The sequence below is a fragment of the Psammomys obesus genome, unplaced genomic scaffold (genome assembly GCF_907164565.1).
Source record: "Psammomys obesus unplaced genomic scaffold, mPsaObe1.curated_primary_1811, whole genome shotgun sequence".
Classification (NCBI taxonomy): Eukaryota; Metazoa; Chordata; class Mammalia; order Rodentia; family Muridae; genus Psammomys; species Psammomys obesus.
The window spans coordinates 17,977,025-17,998,158 of NW_026596046.1; the positions used below are offsets into that span (position 1 = coordinate 17,977,025).

At 51.1% G+C, this 21,134-nt stretch overlaps 1 protein-coding gene across 1 annotated transcript; it reads right to left on the minus strand.

Moving 5' to 3' along the window:
- Anpep (alanyl aminopeptidase, membrane) lies at positions 1–19,306 on the minus strand. Its single transcript, XM_055623192.1, is given in 23 exon segments — positions 1–556; positions 2,873–2,954; positions 3,308–3,448; positions 4,172–4,339; positions 4,463–4,573; positions 5,129–5,220; positions 9,328–9,475; positions 10,766–10,821; positions 10,919–11,052; positions 11,667–11,746; positions 11,934–12,109; positions 13,858–13,923; positions 14,023–14,088; positions 14,228–14,371; positions 14,460–14,573; positions 14,734–14,888; positions 14,974–15,100; positions 16,285–16,421; positions 16,501–16,643; positions 17,047–17,264; positions 17,266–17,812; positions 17,905–18,039; positions 19,182–19,306. Coding segments are annotated over 21 exon segments (2,901 nt in total). The 5' UTR covers positions 17,656–17,812; positions 17,905–18,039; positions 19,182–19,306; the 3' UTR covers positions 1–403.
- Between the last annotated feature and the right edge of the window lie 1,828 nt (positions 19,307–21,134).

The following is a 21,134-nucleotide window of genomic DNA, read 5'->3' on the forward strand; positions in this document are numbered from 1 at the left end:
TCATTTTAGAAATCCTTTATTTACATTTTCTCTTTAAAATATATATATATATAGATCTTGTGCCCTGTTGATTCTTTGGTTCTGGGTCACTCGGGGGAAAGTCGTGAAGCGATTGGGGGAACTCTATCCAGGCTGCCCTGTGTCCAGTAAATCTGGCCTCAGAGCTGGGATCAGCTTCCCTGAGATCAGCCCCAGAGGCCTGGGCCTGGGGCAGAGTTGGCGTGAGGGGTAAGGGCAGGGAGGTGCCCGGCAGCCTGACAATTAGATGCTGGGCTGGACACTTCATCCATGAAGGTAGGACGCTGCCGTCCGGAGCTCTTAGGACTGAGACCCTGCACAGCCTGCTGAGATAGTCAGTCAGTCAGAGGAGTCACGTGGGGCCAAGCTCCTGTCAGGACCGGGACTACAGGCTGTTTTGTTCGAACCACTGGAGAACCGCATCCTTGTTCTCCCTCACCCATTTGATGTTGGCTTTTGTCTTCTCCAGTGCTTGCTCCAGAGCCCGAGTGCCCGAGCCAAAGCCCGTCTCCATGTTGTCCGTCTTAAACTGCTCCAACTGTCAGGAAAGCAAAGCGTCACATCTGGGCTGCTACGAGGACCCAGCCCTGAGAAGAGAGGTGCTTTCCCAGCCCTCTGCTTCTCGGCCCACTCACAGGCCCCTGAGGATGAGGGGGCCACATCTTGTTCCCTGGATAAGGGGCTCAATTCTTCGCCACTCCTGGGGGCTAAAGTTCTCCCCTACCCAGAAGTCATGAAAGCACAGCCCCAGGTGGGATCTGCTCGGGGGGTGTCGGGCTTTATTGTGCAACCCAGTAATGAGCAAATGAAACAGGTGCCACAGGGGAGCCACAACTGTGGAAATTCCTGAACCTCAGATGACCCAGTTGCATCAGTGCCTAAGTGGCTTTTTGAAAAGGAACTGGAAAAAAAAAAAAAAAAGAAAAGAAAAGAAAAGGAACATTCCGCTCATGGGCGGAGTGTTTGCTAAGCATGGTGGAGGCCCGAGTTCCCAGCCTCATCACTTGAGTACAATAAAGTGGAGGGGAGAGTGTGCAGGGAGAAGGCTATTGCGATTTTGTGCACACAAAATCCTAGAGAATCAGAGTGCAGGCTGAGCAGAGTTGCCCAGCGTGTGTGAGGCCCTCGCTTCCAGCCCCAGCACCAGAAAAACAAGAGGAAAACTGTGAGAACTGAGATTTCATGATATAGAACCAGTGTACAACATCAACTGGACTCCTAGGAACAGCAATGAAAACCTGAGAAGTGACAACAATTTTCAGTTATAACAACAACAAAAAAATTAAGTACTGGGCCAGGCATGATGGCACATGCCTTTGATAGAAGCACTTGGGAGACAGCAGCAAGAGGAATGTGATGAGTTGAACACAGCCTGGTCTACATAGTGAGTTCCGGGCCAACCAGAGCTACATAGTGAAACCCTGTCTCAAAAAATAAAATAATTAAATAAAAGGGGTGGGGGGTTGAGCCAGGCAGCGGAGTCAAGGTCCTGGGTTGAATCCCCAGCACTACAAAAAAACTTTTTTCAATGTCCTACATGTAAGAAAAGAACAATAAAACTCTTTAAAACACACAGGCATAAAACAATATGACACCCAAGTATAAGCAAGAAAAAATAACAAATTAACTCACTTTTCATAAAAATTAAAAGTCTCTGCAAGGGGGAAGCAGAAACAGGAGGATTATGTGTTCAAGGCCAGCCTTGGCTATATACGACAACCATCCCAACAAAACAAAACAAAATATAAAAAATCTGTATATAACAGGTGGAAAGACAACCCACAGAATGGGAGAAAATGTTTGTAAATCATGTATCTGCTTCAACACATACATACACAGACACACCTTCCTACAACATGGCAATAAAAAGGCAGCAGCCCAATCTAAAATCAGGCAAAAGACATGAACAGAAGTTATTCCAGATACATGTGAATGGCCAGTAAGTTCCCGTTAGCCATCAAGACAACGCCCAGGGACACTGAGAAGTTGGAACCATCCTACATTGTTGGCAGGAATGTTGCAATAGTAAACTTGCTCTGGAAATTTTAGCTGTTACTTCAAAAAGTTAAACATGGAGCAAACAAATGACCCAGCAAATCACTCCAACCAATAAGGCCAGGAGAAATGAAAGCATGTTTGTATAAAAAATATGCACATAGATGTTCACAGCAGCACTGTTCATAACAGTCACAAAATGCGAAGAACTGAAATGTCCATCAACTGACGAATGGATAAACAAGATGTGGTGTACCTACTCAATGGAATACCGCTTAGTCATACAAAGGAACCATGTGTTTCATAACAAGAACAAATCTTTAAACCTTAGGTGCTGAGTAAGAGAAAGAAGCCAGACACAAGTGGGTCACATATTGCATAATTCCATCTCAAGGTCACAAATTGTATGGTTCTATTTTATGAAATGCAAAAATAGAGTAGTGGTTGCCAGGAGCTAGGGAGATGAGACAGTAATGAGAAGTGATTTCTAGCAGCTACAGGGTTTCTTTGGGGAGCTGGTGGCAAAGATTGGTTGTACAATCTTGCGTAAATATTAGAAAGCACTTAAAATGGTAAATTCTATGGTTCATGAATTGTAACTTTTTTTTTTTTTTTTTGGTAAAGGAATGTAGGTGCACATCCTAGTCAGTCAGGCGATTGAGGCAGGAGGATTGCTGGAGCCCAGGTGTTCAGGGTCAGTCTAGGCAATCAATCACTGAGTAAATACAGTTTTAAAATTCCAAGATTGTTTTAATGGACAAAGTCTCTCTCCTCAGTCCTTGCTCCGTGAGTGGAAGCCACCACCTTCAACTGGGAAAACTAGACAGAGCCCAGGGCTAGGAGAGGCCTACCCTCTTACCTGCTGCAGCTCTGATTCAGTGGAGAAGCGCCGTGTCACTCCCTGGATGAGATTGGCAAAGGAGAAAGATCCTCCGCCGAAGCTGCAGGGTTTGGGGAGGGGAGGGAGATGCATAAGCAGTAGGCCAGGCAGAGACCTAATGGATTATCTCTGTGGGTGTCAGAAACTATAGAACCCTACAACTATTCCATGAGGGAGATGTGAGGAGACAGAGCCCAGAACCCCAAGAGACCCTACTAGGGCATTCAGCAGGCAAGTCCTGAACACAGCTCAGGCTGTAGGTCCCTGACTTCTCGTCCTAGTAGATTTTTCCCTCTGGCCACAGTTTTCTTTCTGAGTGAGGAAATCCAGCACGTGGAACAGAGAGAGGTGTGTGGCTCACCCTACCACAGCCACCCTTGGCCTTTGATAGTCTAACACCCCAACTGGACTCACTCCTGGAAGAGTTTCTTCCAGTTGCTCCGGATAAAGTCCCAAGCCAGAGGTTGCCCAACCACGTTGTTGGCGATGCTGATGATGGTGGAGGTGGCATCCTGCCTCCGGATGAAGGAAGGATTCAGGGCGTAACTCAGGTACCTGTGTGCAGGAGGCAAGGGCAGAGAACTACAGTCCCATGATGAGAGGTTGGGAGCCTAATGTCACACCCAACCACTGCCTCTTGCGTCACTCGACATCCCCCTGATGTGTGAAGATCTTTGGGGCACGTTGGTATTCCCTCCCCTCTGCACATGGTCACAGGATCACTGACCATGCAAGTGTGTGCTACCATGGAACAGATAAACGAAGGAAGGCACCCCGGCCTCCCCAGCCCTCACAGCAGGTTAAGGTGACCAGTCCTCACTCGGATGGTGAAGGAGACTCAACTGAACTGTTTCTCACCAACACCAATAGAGCCGAGGTCTCTGGAATTTTGCAGGTTTGGCCTATGAAAGGGCTGCCAGGGTGGGAGAGACCTCACCTGAGACCCTGCCCTGAGGCTCAAACAGAACCCATGAGAGATGGCTCAGTGGTTAAGAGCAGTGGCTGCTCTTCCAAAGGACCTGGGTTCAATTCCCAGCACCCACGTGGCAGCTCACAACTGCCTGTAACAGCTGGGGACCCTCATGCAGACATGAAAAAAAAAAAAAAAGAAGTTCAGGATCTGTCCCTGCCCCCTTCGTTTTTGTAATCCTGTTGTCTGTGAGCGATTAATTGTTTTGCTTCTAAGCCTCCATGTCCTCACCAGCCCAAGGCTGTGCGGCTGGTAGGGGAAGGAGCAAGGTGGTTTGGCTGAGTCTGTGGGTCGGGCCAGGTTCTCACCTGTTCAAAATCCACACTTCTTTGCTACAGGCCAAGGCTGCCCGGAGTTTGTCTGCCTCGTTTACCAGAGTGGCGTTCCGGAACTGGTTCCAAGCAAAGTCCCACTCTTCCTCGCCACCGAAAGCAATGGCGTTGCAGTAGACCGTAGACCGAAGGTTGGGATGGATCCTGGGGTGGGGTGGGAGAGTCAGGAGCAAAGGAGCAGAGGGGAGTGGGGAACAAGGAGTTGCCAACGACTGGCCTGAGGCTCTATTTAGTCCACAGGGCAGATGGGGACAGAGGAACACTCACGGGTTATTATCAGGATTGTTCATCCAAAGACTGTAAAGTTCAGAAACCAGGTCCCGACACTCTTTGAGGCCACTGGAACAGGCGGTGCTGATGGCGTTTATTTCGTTGTACCTGTCCCAGGGGCAACATCCGGTCAACACACCCTGCCCAACTCCCACCAAGACTGTCCTCCAGCACACAGCCAGGGCCTAACTAAAGCTCTGTGGTCCGCCCGACCCTTTGGGGCTTTTCTTATTTACTTCCTGCCTCTGGCTGGCACTTTGTTGGTTCCCAAGGCAGCCTCAGGCTTTCAGTTTAAGTATTGTTAATAAAGTCAGGCCCGAGGCTGTAGCTCAGTTTGTAGATATTTGTAGTGTTCAGGAGGCCCTGGGTTCGATCCCAGCCCTGTATAAACTGAGTGTGATGGTGCACACCTATAACTCTACCACAAAAGAGGCTGAGGCAGGAGGATCAAAAGTTCCAGAGAAGCCTGTGACGAGAAACCTAATAGAAGCCAGAAGAGCCCACAGGTCAGGCAGATCCTCATGCCGGGGTCCCCTGCTTCTGGGTGGGGTCTCTCCCTGGTTGGTGTCTAGACTTAGAAGGTTCCCGAGGAGAACACTGCCAGGTGGTGTTCTCAGTTCCTAGGTCATGTGCGACCTCCAACCCCACAAGTGTCACACTTACTGTTCCATCAGTGTTTCTGGGCGTTTGACCCAGTTTTGGGTTTCATTTCCAAAGTAAAAGAAGAGGGGCGAGACCTGCTTCTTCAGGTACCTCTGGGGAAAGAATACAGAAGTAGTGTCAAGGACCCAGGATGACCTTCCCAGGCTGGCATGAGTGGGTATTGGCAGGCAGGGAGAGGTCAGGGTGGGCCCTAGGCCGGCACCTCAAGTCTAGCCTCAGATGACTGAATTGGGGTTCTTTCTCCTCAAATCCAGAGTCAGCCCTAACCCTCTTTGTCAACCCATCATTGTTTCTGACTGTAACGCCAGGTCTCCCTCCATCATCTTATTGTGAGAAATTTGGGAAACACAGGCGAGCAAACACAGAAGATGGACCCAAACTCTGATTTTTCAAAATGGCAAGTTCATCCCCTCTTATTCTTGCATTCTTTTCTTAGCTTGTGTCTAATTCTGTGCATTGTTCTGTTCTTTTTTTTTTAACCTACTCTCATATCAGTCTCATACTGTTATTAAATTAATATTTTTTTTGCATGTTCTGTTGCGATGTGTCAGACTGACTTTTGTGACAAACTGAAGTCATCATCCAATGGTAAAAGAAATTGACCTCTGCCCTCCCCAAGAACATCTTTGTTCTTACAGGGTAGTGGTGGCTGAGATACAAACACAGGTCGATTGGGAAGGGAGAAGGGAGATAGACCCGGCCTGGCAGAGAGGAAGAATTTGCCACCAAGCTTCTGCAGAAAAGGACTTGCTAGCCAGAAGGTGGTGGCTTACACCTTTAATCCCAGCATTCTGGAGGTAGAAGCAGATGGGTCTTTTGAGTTTGAGGCTAGCCAGGTGTACAGAGCAAGTTCTAGGATAGCCAGGGCATAAAGAAACCGTATTTTGCAAAAAAAAAAAAAAAAAAGAAAGAAAGAAAAAAGAAAAAAGAAAGAAGGAAGGAGAGAGAGAAAGAAAGAAAGAAAGAAAGAAAGAAAGAAAGAAAGAAAGAAAGAAAGAAAGAAAGGGAAAGGAAAGGGGCTTGCTGTAGTGGGGTTCAAATGAAAGGGCATGGGGTAAGGCTGGGGCTGTGAGTGGAGGCTGGAATCCAAGTCTGTAGGTCAAACTCCAGCCTGGCTCCTGTGTCCAGTGGCAGCTGGGCCAGTGCTAGACGAGAGAGGCTGGGGCTGCTGGGCACTCCACACAGTGAGAAGGTTATTAGACGGTCAGAGGTGACGGTGTTCACCAGTTCCCACTCTGACCCCAAGACCTGGCATCACTACACAACAGAGCTCCATGCCAGAGACACCAGATCACCCTGACAGAACACCCAGGGCCTACGGACAGTCTTTGGACTTCCCTTTCTTTTTCTTTTCTCTTTCCTTCCTTCCTTTCTCATTGTTTTTCAAAACTTCTGACGTCTGACAGGGTGATACAAGTATATAATTAAGTTTAGTCCTTTTTCTAGATTTTTGTGCCAGAGACCAAGTTCAAGGCTTTGCACATACTGCATACTCTCTCACTAAGCCACATCTATGCCTCCCAGCCCTTAATTTTTGAGGGTCTCCAGTGAAGAATTGGCCACCAGGTCTCCCCACAGTGAGATCAAACTCCATTGAGCTTCCAATCCTTTTCTGTCATAGTTGTCATCATCATCATCAAGATATGGTCTCACTATGTAGCCCTGACTAGCTTGAAATTTGCCCTGTATACCAGGCTGAACTCACACTCAGAGATCCTCCTACCTCTGTCTCCTGAATGCTGGGATTAAAGGCGGCTACCACCACACCCTTTTGTAGGCCTTCGTAGTCTGTTCTGTTCCAATTGTGGTATGGCTTCGGGTCACTGTTTATTGACTCACTCTCAAATCCAAAAAGGCCTCTCAGCCTCCAACTTGACAGGAGACCAAAACAAACAGAAACCTCAGAGGAAACGAGTCAACAGAGGGAAAAAGGAGACTTCAAAAGCCGTATAATAGCTACCCTCCAAGAGAGACCAGAAGACACTAAAGACACTGGGACCAGAAATGGGAGGGAAGAACAGAAACAGCATGCAGGTGAGGGGTAAACGGTGAGGAACTGTCCCTAGGGGAGAGTGAAGGGTCACCAAGCTGGGAACCAGGAGGGACATAAAAGCCAGGCCAAAGCTAGAGAAAGAAGTGGAATTACTCAGACTGCCAGCAGGACGTGAAATGGACCGCAGACAGGGAAGACACTCAGAGGGAAAAACAGCAAAAAAGTTCTGATCCAGTACATCTATCTCCAAGCCGAAAGACCCAGGCTGGCCCACCAGGACTGCTGTTACAAGAATCCAGACGCTTCCAGGAAGGAAAACTGGTCATGTACCAAGAACTGGAAATGACATAAGCTCTGGGCAGTCCCAGCAGCAACTTGAGAAGCCCGATGTCAACAGATCAAGACCTTAGGCATCCTGAGGAATGATTTCCAATCTAGAAACTTCCAAACCCAGCTGAATTCTCAGTCCAGCATGAAAGCAGAATAAAAGACAAAGCTGACAAGCTGCCTGAGGAAACCCACCACCACAAATCCTTCCTCAAGACTCTCATCGTGTGTACTTCCTAAGAGAAAAACAGAGACGGGAGACGTGGCATGGAAGGCAGAGCACCACCCAGCCCTAACAAAGGGCAGGACCTTGTGCACTGCCTGAGCGACCGTCTTGGGAGCGACAGAAGACTCCAGGAAATATACATGAGCTCTCCTATGGGCTCAGTCCACCAAGCCTTACGAGATAGGGGCCACAGGTGCCGACGCGGCGCTCCGGCCGGCTCAGGAAGGCATACTGACACCAGGTTTACGCTCACTGCGGGTTTGGCTAAGTATTGCAGTTGAGCTACAGTACCAGCTTGAGAGGATTCTGGGCAAGCATGAAAAAGTTAAAAGGCTGTTTACCAATATACGCATTTGCTGTTCTAGGGTGATAGTGGAACTTTAAAATAAAATAAATAAAAAGTAAAGTTTTTTTTTTTCAGGCCAACCTACAAAGACTATCTAAAAAAAAGAAACAAATAAGCCAACAAAATAACAAAAAGAAACAAAACAAACAAACAAAAAAAAACCAACCAAGAACTGGGCTAGGGAGATGGTTTAGTCAACCCAGGGTTTGCCACGCAAGCATGAGGAATTGAACTCAATTCCAAGAACAGCCCACCCCTCCCCCGACACACACACACACACACACACACACACACACACACACACACACACACACGAGTCAAGAACATCAGCAGTAGCTACAATCCCAGGGCAGGGAGCTGGTGACAGGAGGATCCCAAAGGGTTTCCTGATCAACCTAGCTGAAATGGTGGGCTCCAGGGTCAGTCAGCTCAAAGAGTAAGGTGGAGGAAACTAAAGTGCTTGCTGCCCAAGCATGAAGAAGAACTGAATTCACATCTCCAAAGCCCATATAAACACATGCCCGTGAGCACAGAGACAGGGCAGGCAGATACCAGTGCACCAGCCAGGCTAGCAAGAATGGCATTGACCTCTGGCTTCCACACGAACATAAACACACACACACACACACACACACACACACACACGCACACACGCACGCACGCACGCACACACGCACGCACCAAACCCCAACAACAACAAAATTCTCTTAAATGTGGTCCACAGAGCTATAAACATTCCACCAAATGGGTATTACAGTGTAACTCAGCCAATCCCAGCTGTCGGAGACGTATTCCTCTGTTTCCTTCCTCTGCCATTTGCTCCTTCGTGAAGGATGCAGTGAACATTCCCGAGGGGTGTGGCTTCATCCTGAGTCAGCTCCTACATCTCTGGTCTCTCCAGTGAGAGCTTCCCATATCTAGCTCAGTGGTACGGAAGTGTCAAGCCTGTAAGACCAGTGCTTAACTGCCAGCCTGGGGGAACGGGCTGGGGTGGCCAGGCCCACACCTCAGCAGAGAGCAGTGCCACTGTGAACAGCTCCCTGAGGTGCATGACTGGTAGGATAGGCCTCTAGCTATCAAGTGCGATGTCCTCTCTGGGCCTCTCCAAAGCACTGATTTCTCATGTTTCCCACTAGGAATCATCTCTTCTTTTTTGGGAGGTACCCACTCTGCTAACCTTCTCTGTAACTGCTTCCTTCAGATCCCTCTTACTCTGTCATCCTCCCCAAACCTATTTTCTTGAAGGAGCTTGGCCAGAGAATGCACCAGTGGGGCAACTCAGACACTGGGATGTCAGCAACTCATACCTTCATGTGGCCGTAGACCTCAGAACGGTCGAACATGAGCTTGAAGTAGTTAAGGCTACTCAGGGCAGCCTCCCAGGGCATGTATTCCCTTTCATTGATGAGGAAGAGGGTGTTGTCCAGCGCCAGAGTGACCGGTACCCTTTGGGCACTAGGGACAAGCAGAAGAGCCAAGATCGGTACCCACCCAACCAAGCCACACGCTGGGGACCCTAGACCAGGCTCTTAAGGACACACCTAAACTTGGGTCTCTGTCATATTTTCCACAGGGGAAGGAGTGGCACAGGTACTCTGTGGTGCCACCAGTGGGGTCTCACCTCAGTCCGATGCCAGTCATGTTCTCTTGCCTGTTTCCTCATTTTATTTAGTTTTCACTATGATATACATACATATATATAAGACAGGGTCTCTCTATGTAGCCCTGGTTGTCCTGGAACTCATTATGTAGACCAGGCTGGCCTCGAACTCACAGAGATCTGCCTGCCTTCCAAATGCTAGGATTAAAGGCGTGCTGCACCACCCATGGTGGGATTGCACACTGACTTCCCCGAAGCCACATGCCTCAAAAGACACCCAGCTCGGAGCTCCATGCTCTTCACTCTGCTCCACTTTTCTTTTTTTTTTTTGGTTTTATTTGTGTGTGCATTACGCGTGTTTTGTATTTGTGTGTGTGCATGCATACCTATGTGTTCCTGCGGACGTGTGCCTGCAGGTATGTGTGAATGTATGTATTATGCATGTGGAGCCCAGAGGCCAATGCTGGGCGGGGGTCTTCCTCTCTCACCCTCCATCTTGATTTCCTGAGACACAGGTCTCTTACTGAACCTGAGACTCACTGAGTCCCTATGGCTGCCTGGCCAGTGAGCTCAGGCGTCTGCCTCTCCCAGTCAGCGTCAGGACTGTAGGACACTGCTATGCCAGACTTCGACTCACTCAGGGAACCTAACCCTTTTTGTTCTCATGCTGTGTGACAAGCACGTTGCTGACTGAGTCATCTCTCCGGACCCTTCCTCCCTCTTCTGGCCATTTGTGGGCACTGGACCCACAGACATCTCTGGGGAGTGTCACTCTTGTCAAAGGGCTCATGAGCACCGAGAACAGGTTACTCTGGGCTGTGGAATGGGTGTCCATTAAGCGTCATTGTGCCCAAGCCCTGTCTCTTCTGTCCCCCTCTCAGCCCAAGCAGCAAGCGCAGGCCGGGTGTGCACACAGCACTCAGGAAAGCTGGGTTATGGATGGGAAGCGGGCACTACAGTAGGACAAGCCTGTGTGTGGCTGCTGTGCCACATCAAGTAAGGCCTCATGCTCAGAGTCCTTATCTGTGAAATGGTCCTGTGGGGACCCCTGGCACGGCACCTGGTGAGCAACGGGGACAGAAGGGGGACACAGGCCCTACCACCACCAGTCACAGGCTTCCTTGCTCAGCCGGGAGGGCACTCACCTGGCCAGGTTGAAGGAGTCATGGATAATCTGTGCACGGTTGATGACTGGGATAACCTAGAAAGGGAAAATGGGATTTGGGGCTTAGAGCAGGGGGACAGTCCAATGGCCCATCATACCACCGGGGACAGGAAAAGGGGGGTGGGGTACGCACAGAAAGATCTGTTTGCAGCTGATTCTGAATCTTCTTCCAATTGCCTTCGTCATAGTTCACCTGGTAGTAGCCGGTGACATTAAGGTTCAGCAAGACCCACTCGTCTGCAGACGTCTTGAAATTGTCATTCTGGTCTGTGGAGCAGGGCAGAGAGCAGGGCTGGGTGGAGTGTGCCCAGAGGCCATAGAGGACCCTGAGCCTTTTCTCAGCATCCATCTTGCCTAGCCGACTGCCTCTGGTACCCTGTGTATGACACAGTTCACTTTCTGGGCCTCTGCGTGGAACTGATGCCTCATTCTCGGCTCACCTCCCGGCCACCCCAGCCAGACTCTGCAGTAGACTGTGAGGAGGTCCCTGCATGCTTCCTTCTCCCGTTTGTGAGTGACTGCCCTTCACCTTAGATCCCCCAGTGCCAGGTCACACAAGGCAGCACTGTCCTAAGGATTTTACAGGAATTCTCTCCTGCAATCCTCACACAACTCAATGGAGCAGACACAGTTAATTTGATTGAGAAAAAAAAAAAAACTGAAGACCAGTCAGGGATGGTAGCTTGCCGGAGGCCACACAGAGACAAGGTGAAAATTGTAAACAAAGACATCAGCTCCAGTTGTTGAGTGAAATAATGAAGGGAATCTTTCCTCAGCTCTATCACAACCCACCCCCACCCATCCCCACCCCCACCCACCCCCACCCCCGCTGCCACCAGAACATGGGCCAGGAGCCAGCAGACAAGAAGAGGATAGATTACTTTTCTGGTCCTTCAGCCAGTAGTAGTAGTCCTGATGCTGTCCACTCTTGAGAAAGGGAATGGGTACAATCCAGACGTAACTGCAGTGAGAGACCGGAATGATGGTGGGCACCTCTTGAGCACACCAGCTTGTGGCACACCTCTCGGGTGCCCAATGATGGCCCAACACTGATACCAAGTGTCACCGTGCTCCTAACCCCACATGATCCCCTTCCTTGTATCCTGCCCTTCCCTGGGACTCAAGCCTTGGTGACCCCATCTGCTCACTTAAAGTCTGAGGGGCGGGTGACATTGGACTCAGGGTCAAGGAGGAAGTGTTCCTGGGAGATTTCTCCTGTTGCGGTGTTCACTGTGATAACTGGAAAGCCCATCTGTAGAATCCACCGGTCCATGATGTTTTGCACTGTGTCTGGGAGACTGATAGTTGTCTGATCGTCCACGGCCTGTGGGAGGGACACAGCATGGCTGTCAAACAGTCATCTTCCCATGCTCACATCCTAGGCAGCCTCTGCAGCTCCTGGCCAGCCTAGGCCTGTGGTGCCACCTGTGCAGGGCAGTGGGGCAGAGGACGAGGGCCCCCGTATAGCTCTGCCTCTCCCTGCCTGCCCAGCGCTGGGTGAGCTGGGGAACCTCTCAGCTTCTAGCTAATTCCACAAAGATGTCACACCTGTATGTACCCCCAAGGTTGGGCCTGTGCCCAGGGCACCTTCAGAGAGGAGACAAAGCAGTGCCCAATGTCACAGGTAGGAGCAAGGGACAGGGCCGTGGGGTGTGGTGGAAAAGTACTTCAATAGGTCTGTCTTCTTGGGTCTTTTTCTAATGCATAGACAGTACTTTTGGAATCATACCAAAGAGGCAATGCCCCTGAAAACTAGTCAGAAGGAGGCAAGGCTGAGGCAGGGGAGGTCTGGAGACATAGAAGACAGAAAAGGAAAGGAGGCCCCCTTTTCTGGAGGGCGGGAAGGCAGGTGGTAGAGGGAGGAGCCTATGGGTCCAGTCAGCTGCCAGAATAATAGTGGGCAAGTTAATCAGTTGGGTCTGCAGATGGGCATGATGCCCAGAGAGGGGGCACAGGACCACACACGGCTGGTTGGAACCTGCCCAGGTTCCTGCGACTCTGTGCCATCCCCTGTGAGATGGCTTGGGGGCCCAGAAAGACACAGCACAGCAGCCAGAGGGTTGCTGGACAGAAAGACAGAGACCGAGGGAGGGAGCAATGATGGAGGAGAGATGGGTGGGGCTGAGGGTGGGCAAAGTCTGCAGTCTGGGAGGCATGGTGGGGGTTGGAGACAAAGTGATAGGGGCTCATGGGAAGTATGGACTTTAGCCCCAAAGAGAGGTGGGAAGGAGAGAGACCTCTGGGGAAGACAGGAGGGCTTACAAGATGGGGGATGGAATGTGAGGCAGGTGGGATGGAGGGTCAGAGTTTACATCCAACTTGCTGGTATATACAAACATGTGCCAGGGAGGGAGGGCCACGGGGCACAGGGCATCTGTGAGTGCTGAGTCAGTTAAACACTGGTTCCAAAGTTCTGGCAGAAGAGAGAGGGGCAGGAGGAGAAGGGGGAGGAAAAGACATAAAGGTAGCAGTGTGGGCATAGGAGCCCTGAAGTTCACATTCTCAGAACTAAGTGACTCACAAGGCCCACCAGGGTGCAGCTAAGCCAGACCAGACCAGAAGTGGGCCAGCTCTGGTGGTGCAGGCTGGTAACATGCTGAAGAGGCAGAGTCAGGCAGATCTTTGAGTTTGGGGCCAGCCTGGTCTACAGTACAAGTTTCAGAACAGCCAGAGCTATACAGAAAAACCCTGTCTCAGCAAAGCAAAACAAAACAAAACGCTAGCTGGGTTGGCACGTATCTGTCATCCCAGCACCCCTACGGTGAGATGGGGAGTAGGGTGTTCATGCAGAAACAAGATAGACCTTGCCTCCAAAACAAGATGGAAGAGCCAACTGAAGAAGACCCACCAACAAACAAACAAACAAACAAGAAAATGCAAAGTGGGCTGTAAGCAGGGCTCTTACCCACCCCCTTTAAGGATCCATCTTTATACCTGTTTTATAGACGAGCCACAGAGGCTTCCGACGGCTTGCCTGGACTAGTGAACAGAGCAGCTAGGCATAATCTCACACATGCTTTCCCCATGGACTTTGGCCCGTAGGACCTTAGTGGAAGAAGACTTGCTACCTACCATCTGCAGGTGTTTCCACAGGTCCAGATAAACAGTGTTTGAGTATTCGAAGGTGTGGAGATAAGACTGTGAGACGACAAACCTTGGTAAGGATTGGGTGGTCCTCAGGGCCATGCTGGGGGAAAGCCACCCCCCCCCAGAGGGACCACCTAGAGCTGTACTCACCGAAAGGCCCTTCTTGAACAGGTCCTCTGTCAGGAAGCTGGACAGCATCCTAATGACTGAGGCTCCCTGGGGTGGGGCGAGAGGGAGCTCAGAAGGCCAAGCTGGCTACTAGGGCCAGGCATCCCCAGAGCAGCAGCTGTGGTGAGGCTCTCTGAGGGATGCACCCCTTCCCACACCTCAGGGCTCCCAAGAGGTCAGGCGGCACCTTGCTGTAGGTGATGCTATCAAACAGCTCGCTGATTTGGGCTGGCGTGTTGACCTCGTGAGCAGGGCTGGACAACGGGTGGGAGGAGGCGAGCGCGTCCACGGCCATCACACGGTACACTTCATTCTGCACTATGAGGTCTTTCTGCGGAGGGAGTCCCCAAGTGCCATCAGGAGGCCAGCTCACAACGCCACTCCTCCACCGCAGCCCAGTTCCCAGAAGGCTGGCTCACCAGGTTCCAAGTGGGCTCTGCATAGTCAGCGCCCAGATATTCCACATAGGAGGCAAAGCCCTCGTTCAGCCACAGGTCATTCCACCAGTCCACTGTCACCAGGTTGCCAAACCACTGCAGGGGACACAGACGAGCCTTTGAGCCTCACCATCACAGGCCTTGCCATCAATGATAGCATTCAGCCACACGCTGGAGGTTTTACCAGGCACAGGCCAGGGGAGGACTTGACACCCCAAGGCCTCGCTTCCTTCTTGGTTCCCCCACAGCTAACTACCTGATGGGCCAGCTCGTGAGCAATCACGGTGACTGTCCGTTCTTTGTTGCCAATGGAGGAGGACTGAGGGTCGTAGAGCAGGGCGCTCTCACGGTAGGTCACTAGCCCCCAGTTCTCCATGGCTCCAGCGTTGAAGTCAGGCAGGCCAATCTGGTCTGTGGAGGAAAGCCAGATGTCAGTAGGAGGGCCTGGATGGGCATCTTAGCATTAACTCCTCATGAAGTCTTTATGGTCACTCACCAGACTTTTCTAGAGGGTAGGGTGTATCATAATGTTGAGCAAAGAAGTTTAGGATAGGTCCTGTCACGTTCAGCGCGTAAGCACCGTGGCCCTGGTCAATGGCACTGGGCCGAGCCCAGATTCGAATCTGCAGAATAAGAGCAAGGAGGTCAGGTTTAGGGTCCCTTGGTATCCTGAAGAGAATGAGTAGAGTCCCAGGATCCAATGAGCTGAAGGTCCCTGATGAATCAGAACGGGAACTGACTAGATTAAACAGAGAAAACTGAGCAGGGTAACACATGCCTATAAATTCAGCATTTAGAAGGCTGAAGCAGGAGGCTCACAAGTCCAAGGCCAGCCTGGGCACCTTAGTGGACCCTATCTCAATATTTACAACAGAAGGGTGTAGAGATGGCTCAGCTGCTGTACTGGCTAATTTTGTGTCAACTTGGCAGGCTAGAGTACCTGAGAGATGAAACCTCAATTGAGGAAATGCTCCTGAAAGACTGGGCTGTAGCCAAGCCTGTAGAGCATTTTCTTAACCAATGATTGACACAGGAGGGCCCAGACCATTGTGTGCGGGGCCACCCTGGGCTGGTGGTCCTGGGTTCTATTAGAAAGCAGGCTGAGCAAACCAGTAAGCAGTACCCCTTCACAGCCTCTGTACCAGCTCCTGCCTCCAGGTTCAGCCCTATTTTAGTTCCTTCCTGATATCCTTCACTGATGGACTGCTTTGTGGAAGTGTAAGCCAAATAAACCCTTTCCTCCCCAGTTTGCTTTTTGGTCATGGTGTTTCATCGCAGCAATAGTAACTCTAAGACTGTATTTAAGAGCACTTGTTGCTCTTTCAGAATATCTGGATTCAATTCCCAGCACCCACAAAGCGGGTAACAATTGTTTGAAACTTCAGTTCCAGAGGATCTGATGCCCTCTTTTGGCCTCCGAGGATGCTGGGCGTGGAAGTCATACATACATGTAGGCAAAAACACCCACACACAGAAAACAAATTTGTTTTTAATTAAAAACAAGGGGTCAGGCCAGGTGGCAGGCACAACTTTAATCCCAGCACTTAAGAGGCAGTGGCAGGTGGATCTCTACGAGTTCGAGGCCAGCCAGGATATAGAGCAAGTTCCAGAACAGCCAAAGCTACATAGAGAAACCCTGCCTCTAAAAACAAAACAACAACAACAACAAAAACCAAAAGTTTTTTGGGATCACTCAGAGCTGGGACTCACCAGTCTAATAATTCAGGTGATTTTACTGAAAAGATCTGAAACAGTCCCTCAAGCCAGGGCCAATGCTGACCCATGACATACAGGCCCAGTTCCATACCTGGACACGATTCGGTGAGACAGATTCCACATTTTTGAACTCGCTCACGATATAGGCCAGCAGGTACGTGGACATCTTGGGCGTGGCGTTGAACTCAGTGACACTCCAGGAAGAGTCTTCCGGAAGGGACTTGATATCTGGGCATGGGGCATGTAAGTGTGTGGGCTTCCTGTTCTGCACTCCAGCTCAGGACAAACCCAGGGCAGCCAGGCTCACCTTTGGGAAGCATGTTAGACAGAGCTACGAAGTTTTTGGGGTGGATGAGAGTGATGTTGAATGTGGCCTTCATGGCTGGCTCGTCGAAGCATGGGAAGGACTTCCGGGCATCAGCGGCCTGCATCTGCGTTGTGGCCACCACCCTGTCCAAAGCAGTGTGTTAGCAAGGGTGTGAGGAGCACAGCTTTAGGGTACAGAAGATGGCTATCCCAACCTGCTTACTGCCCTTCACCCAACCCCACACAGCCTCGGGACCCTGGTCAGCAAGCTGCCACGAGAGACCAAAGCTTCCAGAGGCCATCTAAGCCCTGGATGGTTCCAAATCTGTGTGACCTGAGGGGTTACACAACATTCTCTCCTCTGTCCTCCCAAGGAACCCTTCCATCCCACATCCCTAGGGTGGGGTAGGCAGTAACCCCAGGAACTGCCTCCCCCTACAGATGAACAATGGGCCTCCTGAGGTACCCTGAAGTTTTCAGCCCCTCCCATACCACGACCTCCAGATGTAACCCTGGGTCAGTCCGTGCCCGTGGCCTTGAAACTTACCTCTTGTTGCCATTCTCCATGTACTCGCTGCGGTAGAAGCCAGCTAGGTCATCGGCCAGTTCCCCCTGGAACTCGCTGTCCATCTCATACTGACTGTCCTTCACCAGGGATCCCTGCAGATGGACCACCAGGTACTCGGTGCGCTCCACCAGTTCAGTTTTATCAATGTTGGGTGCCGGGGTGGCACCCAGGGCTCGCAACGCCACCATGTGCCCCCCCCTTGGAGGTGTAGTTGAGCTTTTTGCTGTGAATGATGATGACATTCGTGGCCTCCTTGCAGGTAAAGCGAACAGTACTGGATCCCGTGAAGATGTACAGGCCCTGCTGGTTGGGGGTGAGGTATGGTCTCAGGGTCACCCGGTAGGAGTCAGGTATGAGAGTCTTGGGCAAGCGGTACTGGTTCCAAGGCTTGCTCTCATCTACAGTAGTGGTTGAGGTGGCAGTTGAGGTGGCATCAGGGAGCGTGGGTGCTGTGGCAGAGTTCTCTGCATTCCTATTCTTCTCCTGAGCATAGACCACCGACAGGGCTACGATGGTGCACACGGCTGCCACACCCAGCAGGATGCCCAAGATTCCCAGGGTCTTGGAAATGTAGAAACCCTTGGCCATGATGCGGGGTTGTTCAGACCAAGAGGGAAGCAGAACAGCCCTGGGCCAGCTTATATCTCACAGGGGGCGGAGCCCCACTGCCTTTGGATCCAACAAATATTAACCAGGGCTCAGGCGAAGGTCGTTAGCCCGGACAGAGGTACGCAGTGCCCCGGCTCTGGAGAAATCAGAAATGAAACAGTATGCAATGCTTGCTTTTGTGTGTGTGTGTGTGTGTGTGTGTGTGTGTGTGTGTGTGTAGGGGGGTACCTTCTGGGAGCAAACAGTGTCTGGTTACAGGCTGCAGGTGGCCTGGAAGGTGAGGGAATCAGGCAGAGCTGTGGCCGAAGGGCAGGCTGCAGGCTTGGCATCCAGAGAGCAGGGGGGGAGGCAGGCGACACTGATCTAGAAACATGAGGACTGAGGTCAGACTCAGGGAGGGATTCACCAGGCTCAAGACATCCCCAGCATGCATGCCATCAAAGCCCCTTTGGACTGGGTTCCCCGACGGGTGCCAGGGGCCCCTTGGGACATTCTTCAGATGCTCTCCCATCCCCTCTTCACCAACTTCTTTTCTCTCAGCTCCTCAAGGAAAGCAAAATGAATCTCTCTCTCTTGTTGTAAAGAGTATGTTATATTATAGCAGATGACTTTACGTTCCAGAAGCTCTTCCCCAAATGAGTAATATGCCTAGGATTACAGTCTGCAACACCGCAGCACTCAGGGAGGCAGAGAGATGCAGATCTCTGTGAGTTTGTGGCCAGCTTGGTCTACAAAATGAGTCCAGGATAACTAAGGCTACACAGAGAAACCCTGACTCGAAAAACCAAAAACCAAACCAAACCAAAACAGTGTGCCCCACTCAGTTTTGCCTAGCAGATTTAAGGGGGAGCACATCCCCCATCTGTGGTAGAAACTTGCAGCTCTGTCCCTCCTTCCCCGAGTGCTACACTGCCCGCCTGCTTTCCGTCCTGGGCAGACATAAACACATTACTTAACAAACTCCATAAAACATGCCTTTACATTCTCCTTCACCAGCCCTGCCTCTCAGATTGCCGCACTGGCTGATGCTCACCCCCATCTCCTCACGGCCTTTAGCAGACCCTGCTGTATTCTCATGAAATCCCGGCTTCTCCCAGGCCCCCTCAAACCTATTCATCCCACACCAGGCCATGACATTCCACTGCTTCAAATCTTCCTTGTGCTCCACGGAACCCAGGCCCCACCTTCCTAAGGGAGCCACACACAAAGCGCAGAAGTCAGCCTAGCTACTTCTCAACCTCACCCCACAACTCCCCCTTCCCTCACTCTCTCCCCCAGCCCCAAGACACACACACAGTCACAGTTCTTCAGCCTTCATCCATCCCTCCCCTCTACCTCAAGGCCTTTGCACATGCAGTGCGAACTGCCTGGCTAGACCTTTTCTTCACTCTTACCCAGACTAGCTGCTTCTATTGACACCTCAAGTCTTAGAGAAGCCACCCTGACCAGCTCCAGCCTGGATGGGCTGGATTTAGCACCACACACCTCTTGTTCAGATCCTGTACCTCAGCATGCGTTTCCACGCTATTCGGCGTTCATGTGAGCTGCAGACTTCAGACTTGGCTCTGTGCCTGTCACCTAGTAGGTATACCATATGTATCTGTCTGTCGTGTAGATGCCCCTTTTCGAAGTCCCCCGGCCTTTATCTCCACCGTGTCCCCTGGCCTTCAGGGAGCTGTGCTGAATGAACATATGGTGGAGGTATTGCAGCTGTGTGTAGCTGCCCTCTGCTGTGGCTAGCCAGGCCAGCATGTGTGTTTGAGGTGTCTGGAACTTCAGGCCAAGGGTGCACAGTCTCCTCCACCATTGACAGCCCTGGATCTGTGCCAAATCGAGACACCAGGGGCCACACCACTGCAGTGAATGGCTGCTGTACCTATCAGGCCTGGGCTGATGGCCAAGGGGCATTAGTGGAAAACTCGGTGTTGGAAAGGCACATGATGACGCCCTAGCTGGCAGCGATAAGGGCTGAGGCCTCAAAGGGTTTCACATGGGCCCCAGGCTTCCTCCAACAGCCACCTTGATAGCAACAGCAGGTTAACACCGTGGGGGCTATATCCCCAACCTCATAGCTCTTCAGCACATCCCAAACTGGGCCTGCAGCCACCTCCCACCTGAACACAGGCAGACCCACAAGTCCATTCGGCTTATCCCCGTCTCCAAACAAAGAGCGAGGTTCTGCCTGGCCCTCTACAGTCTCTTCCTGTTTGCTTTGGATGTGGATCATGAGCCAGCTGGCCGAAATATGGGCTCTTCTGCAAAGGGGCCCTGGTGCCGCAGTTTGGCACAGCTCCAGGAATGGCACCAACCCAGGCTAGGGTTGCGTGGTTGGGCTCTGAAGCCCCTCACCTTTGGAGCACTCTAAGAAAGGTCTCTCTGCTAGCCCCTGCCTTGGCATAGGCATTTCCACACCCCAGCAGGCAGCAGTGACCGTGGAGTTGCTGCTGTCCTGCCCCATAGCATGCTCAGCAGGGGTGTCTTCCTGAGTGTGTGGTGAGATGGCTCTCATGACCTCTAGCTCAGGCCTCCAGGCCATCCCTGAACTTGACCCTCTGGCTGCTTCTGTTTTACATCCAGAGCCAGCTTTCCTCAGTCACCTGGTCACTACTCTTCTCCCTGTCCTTTGTTCCTTTGGTCCCACTGAACCCACTGAAAGGAATACCTTTCCTCTATTAATTAATTAATTAGTTTATTTATTTACATATTTATTTATTTGCACGTCGAAGCCCAGCTCAAACACCAGAGCCTTGTCATGCCCCTTAATGCCATACTCCTGCGGTCCCCAGTTCAAATCTCCATCACAGCACTTACAAAAAGCCGTGGTCATGTCAGCCTCCACCAGGCCCGCACGTGGGCAAAACAGGCAGATGGCCTGTACTTCACCACCACAAAAATAACAGACATAGCCAAGGCATTCAAGGAAGCTCAGACCTTTGATTTCGGGGACAGTGCCACCCTCCACACAGCACACTCCATCCTGGGTTCTGAGTCTGTGCATAGAAGCCATCTCTGCCACCCTCCAGTAGGGCATCTGCTTAATATTTTTTCTCAAAACCAATTCAAATTACTTAGCTTAGTGAGCAATAAGGAACCTGATTTTTTTTTTTCTTTTTTTAATCTAAAGCTCACCTCCTACCTCAGGTAAAAACTGCTCATCAAGGCAGCCTGAGACCACGCCGCATGGCTGCTGTTGTTGTTGTTGCTGCTGCTGCTGCTGCTGCTGCTGCTGCTGCTGGAGAAACCAGCACTCTATCCTGCCTGATCTGGAGCTGTCATTGCTTTGCAGACTGCTTCTCCCTGTGTGGCGGGGAGCTTTGACCCATCTGGTAGGTCTCAGTCACCAAATCCTGTCTAGGATACACACCACCATATACCACACACAAATACACACCATACAAACACACATACCATACACACACACACACACACACACACACACACACACACACACACACACA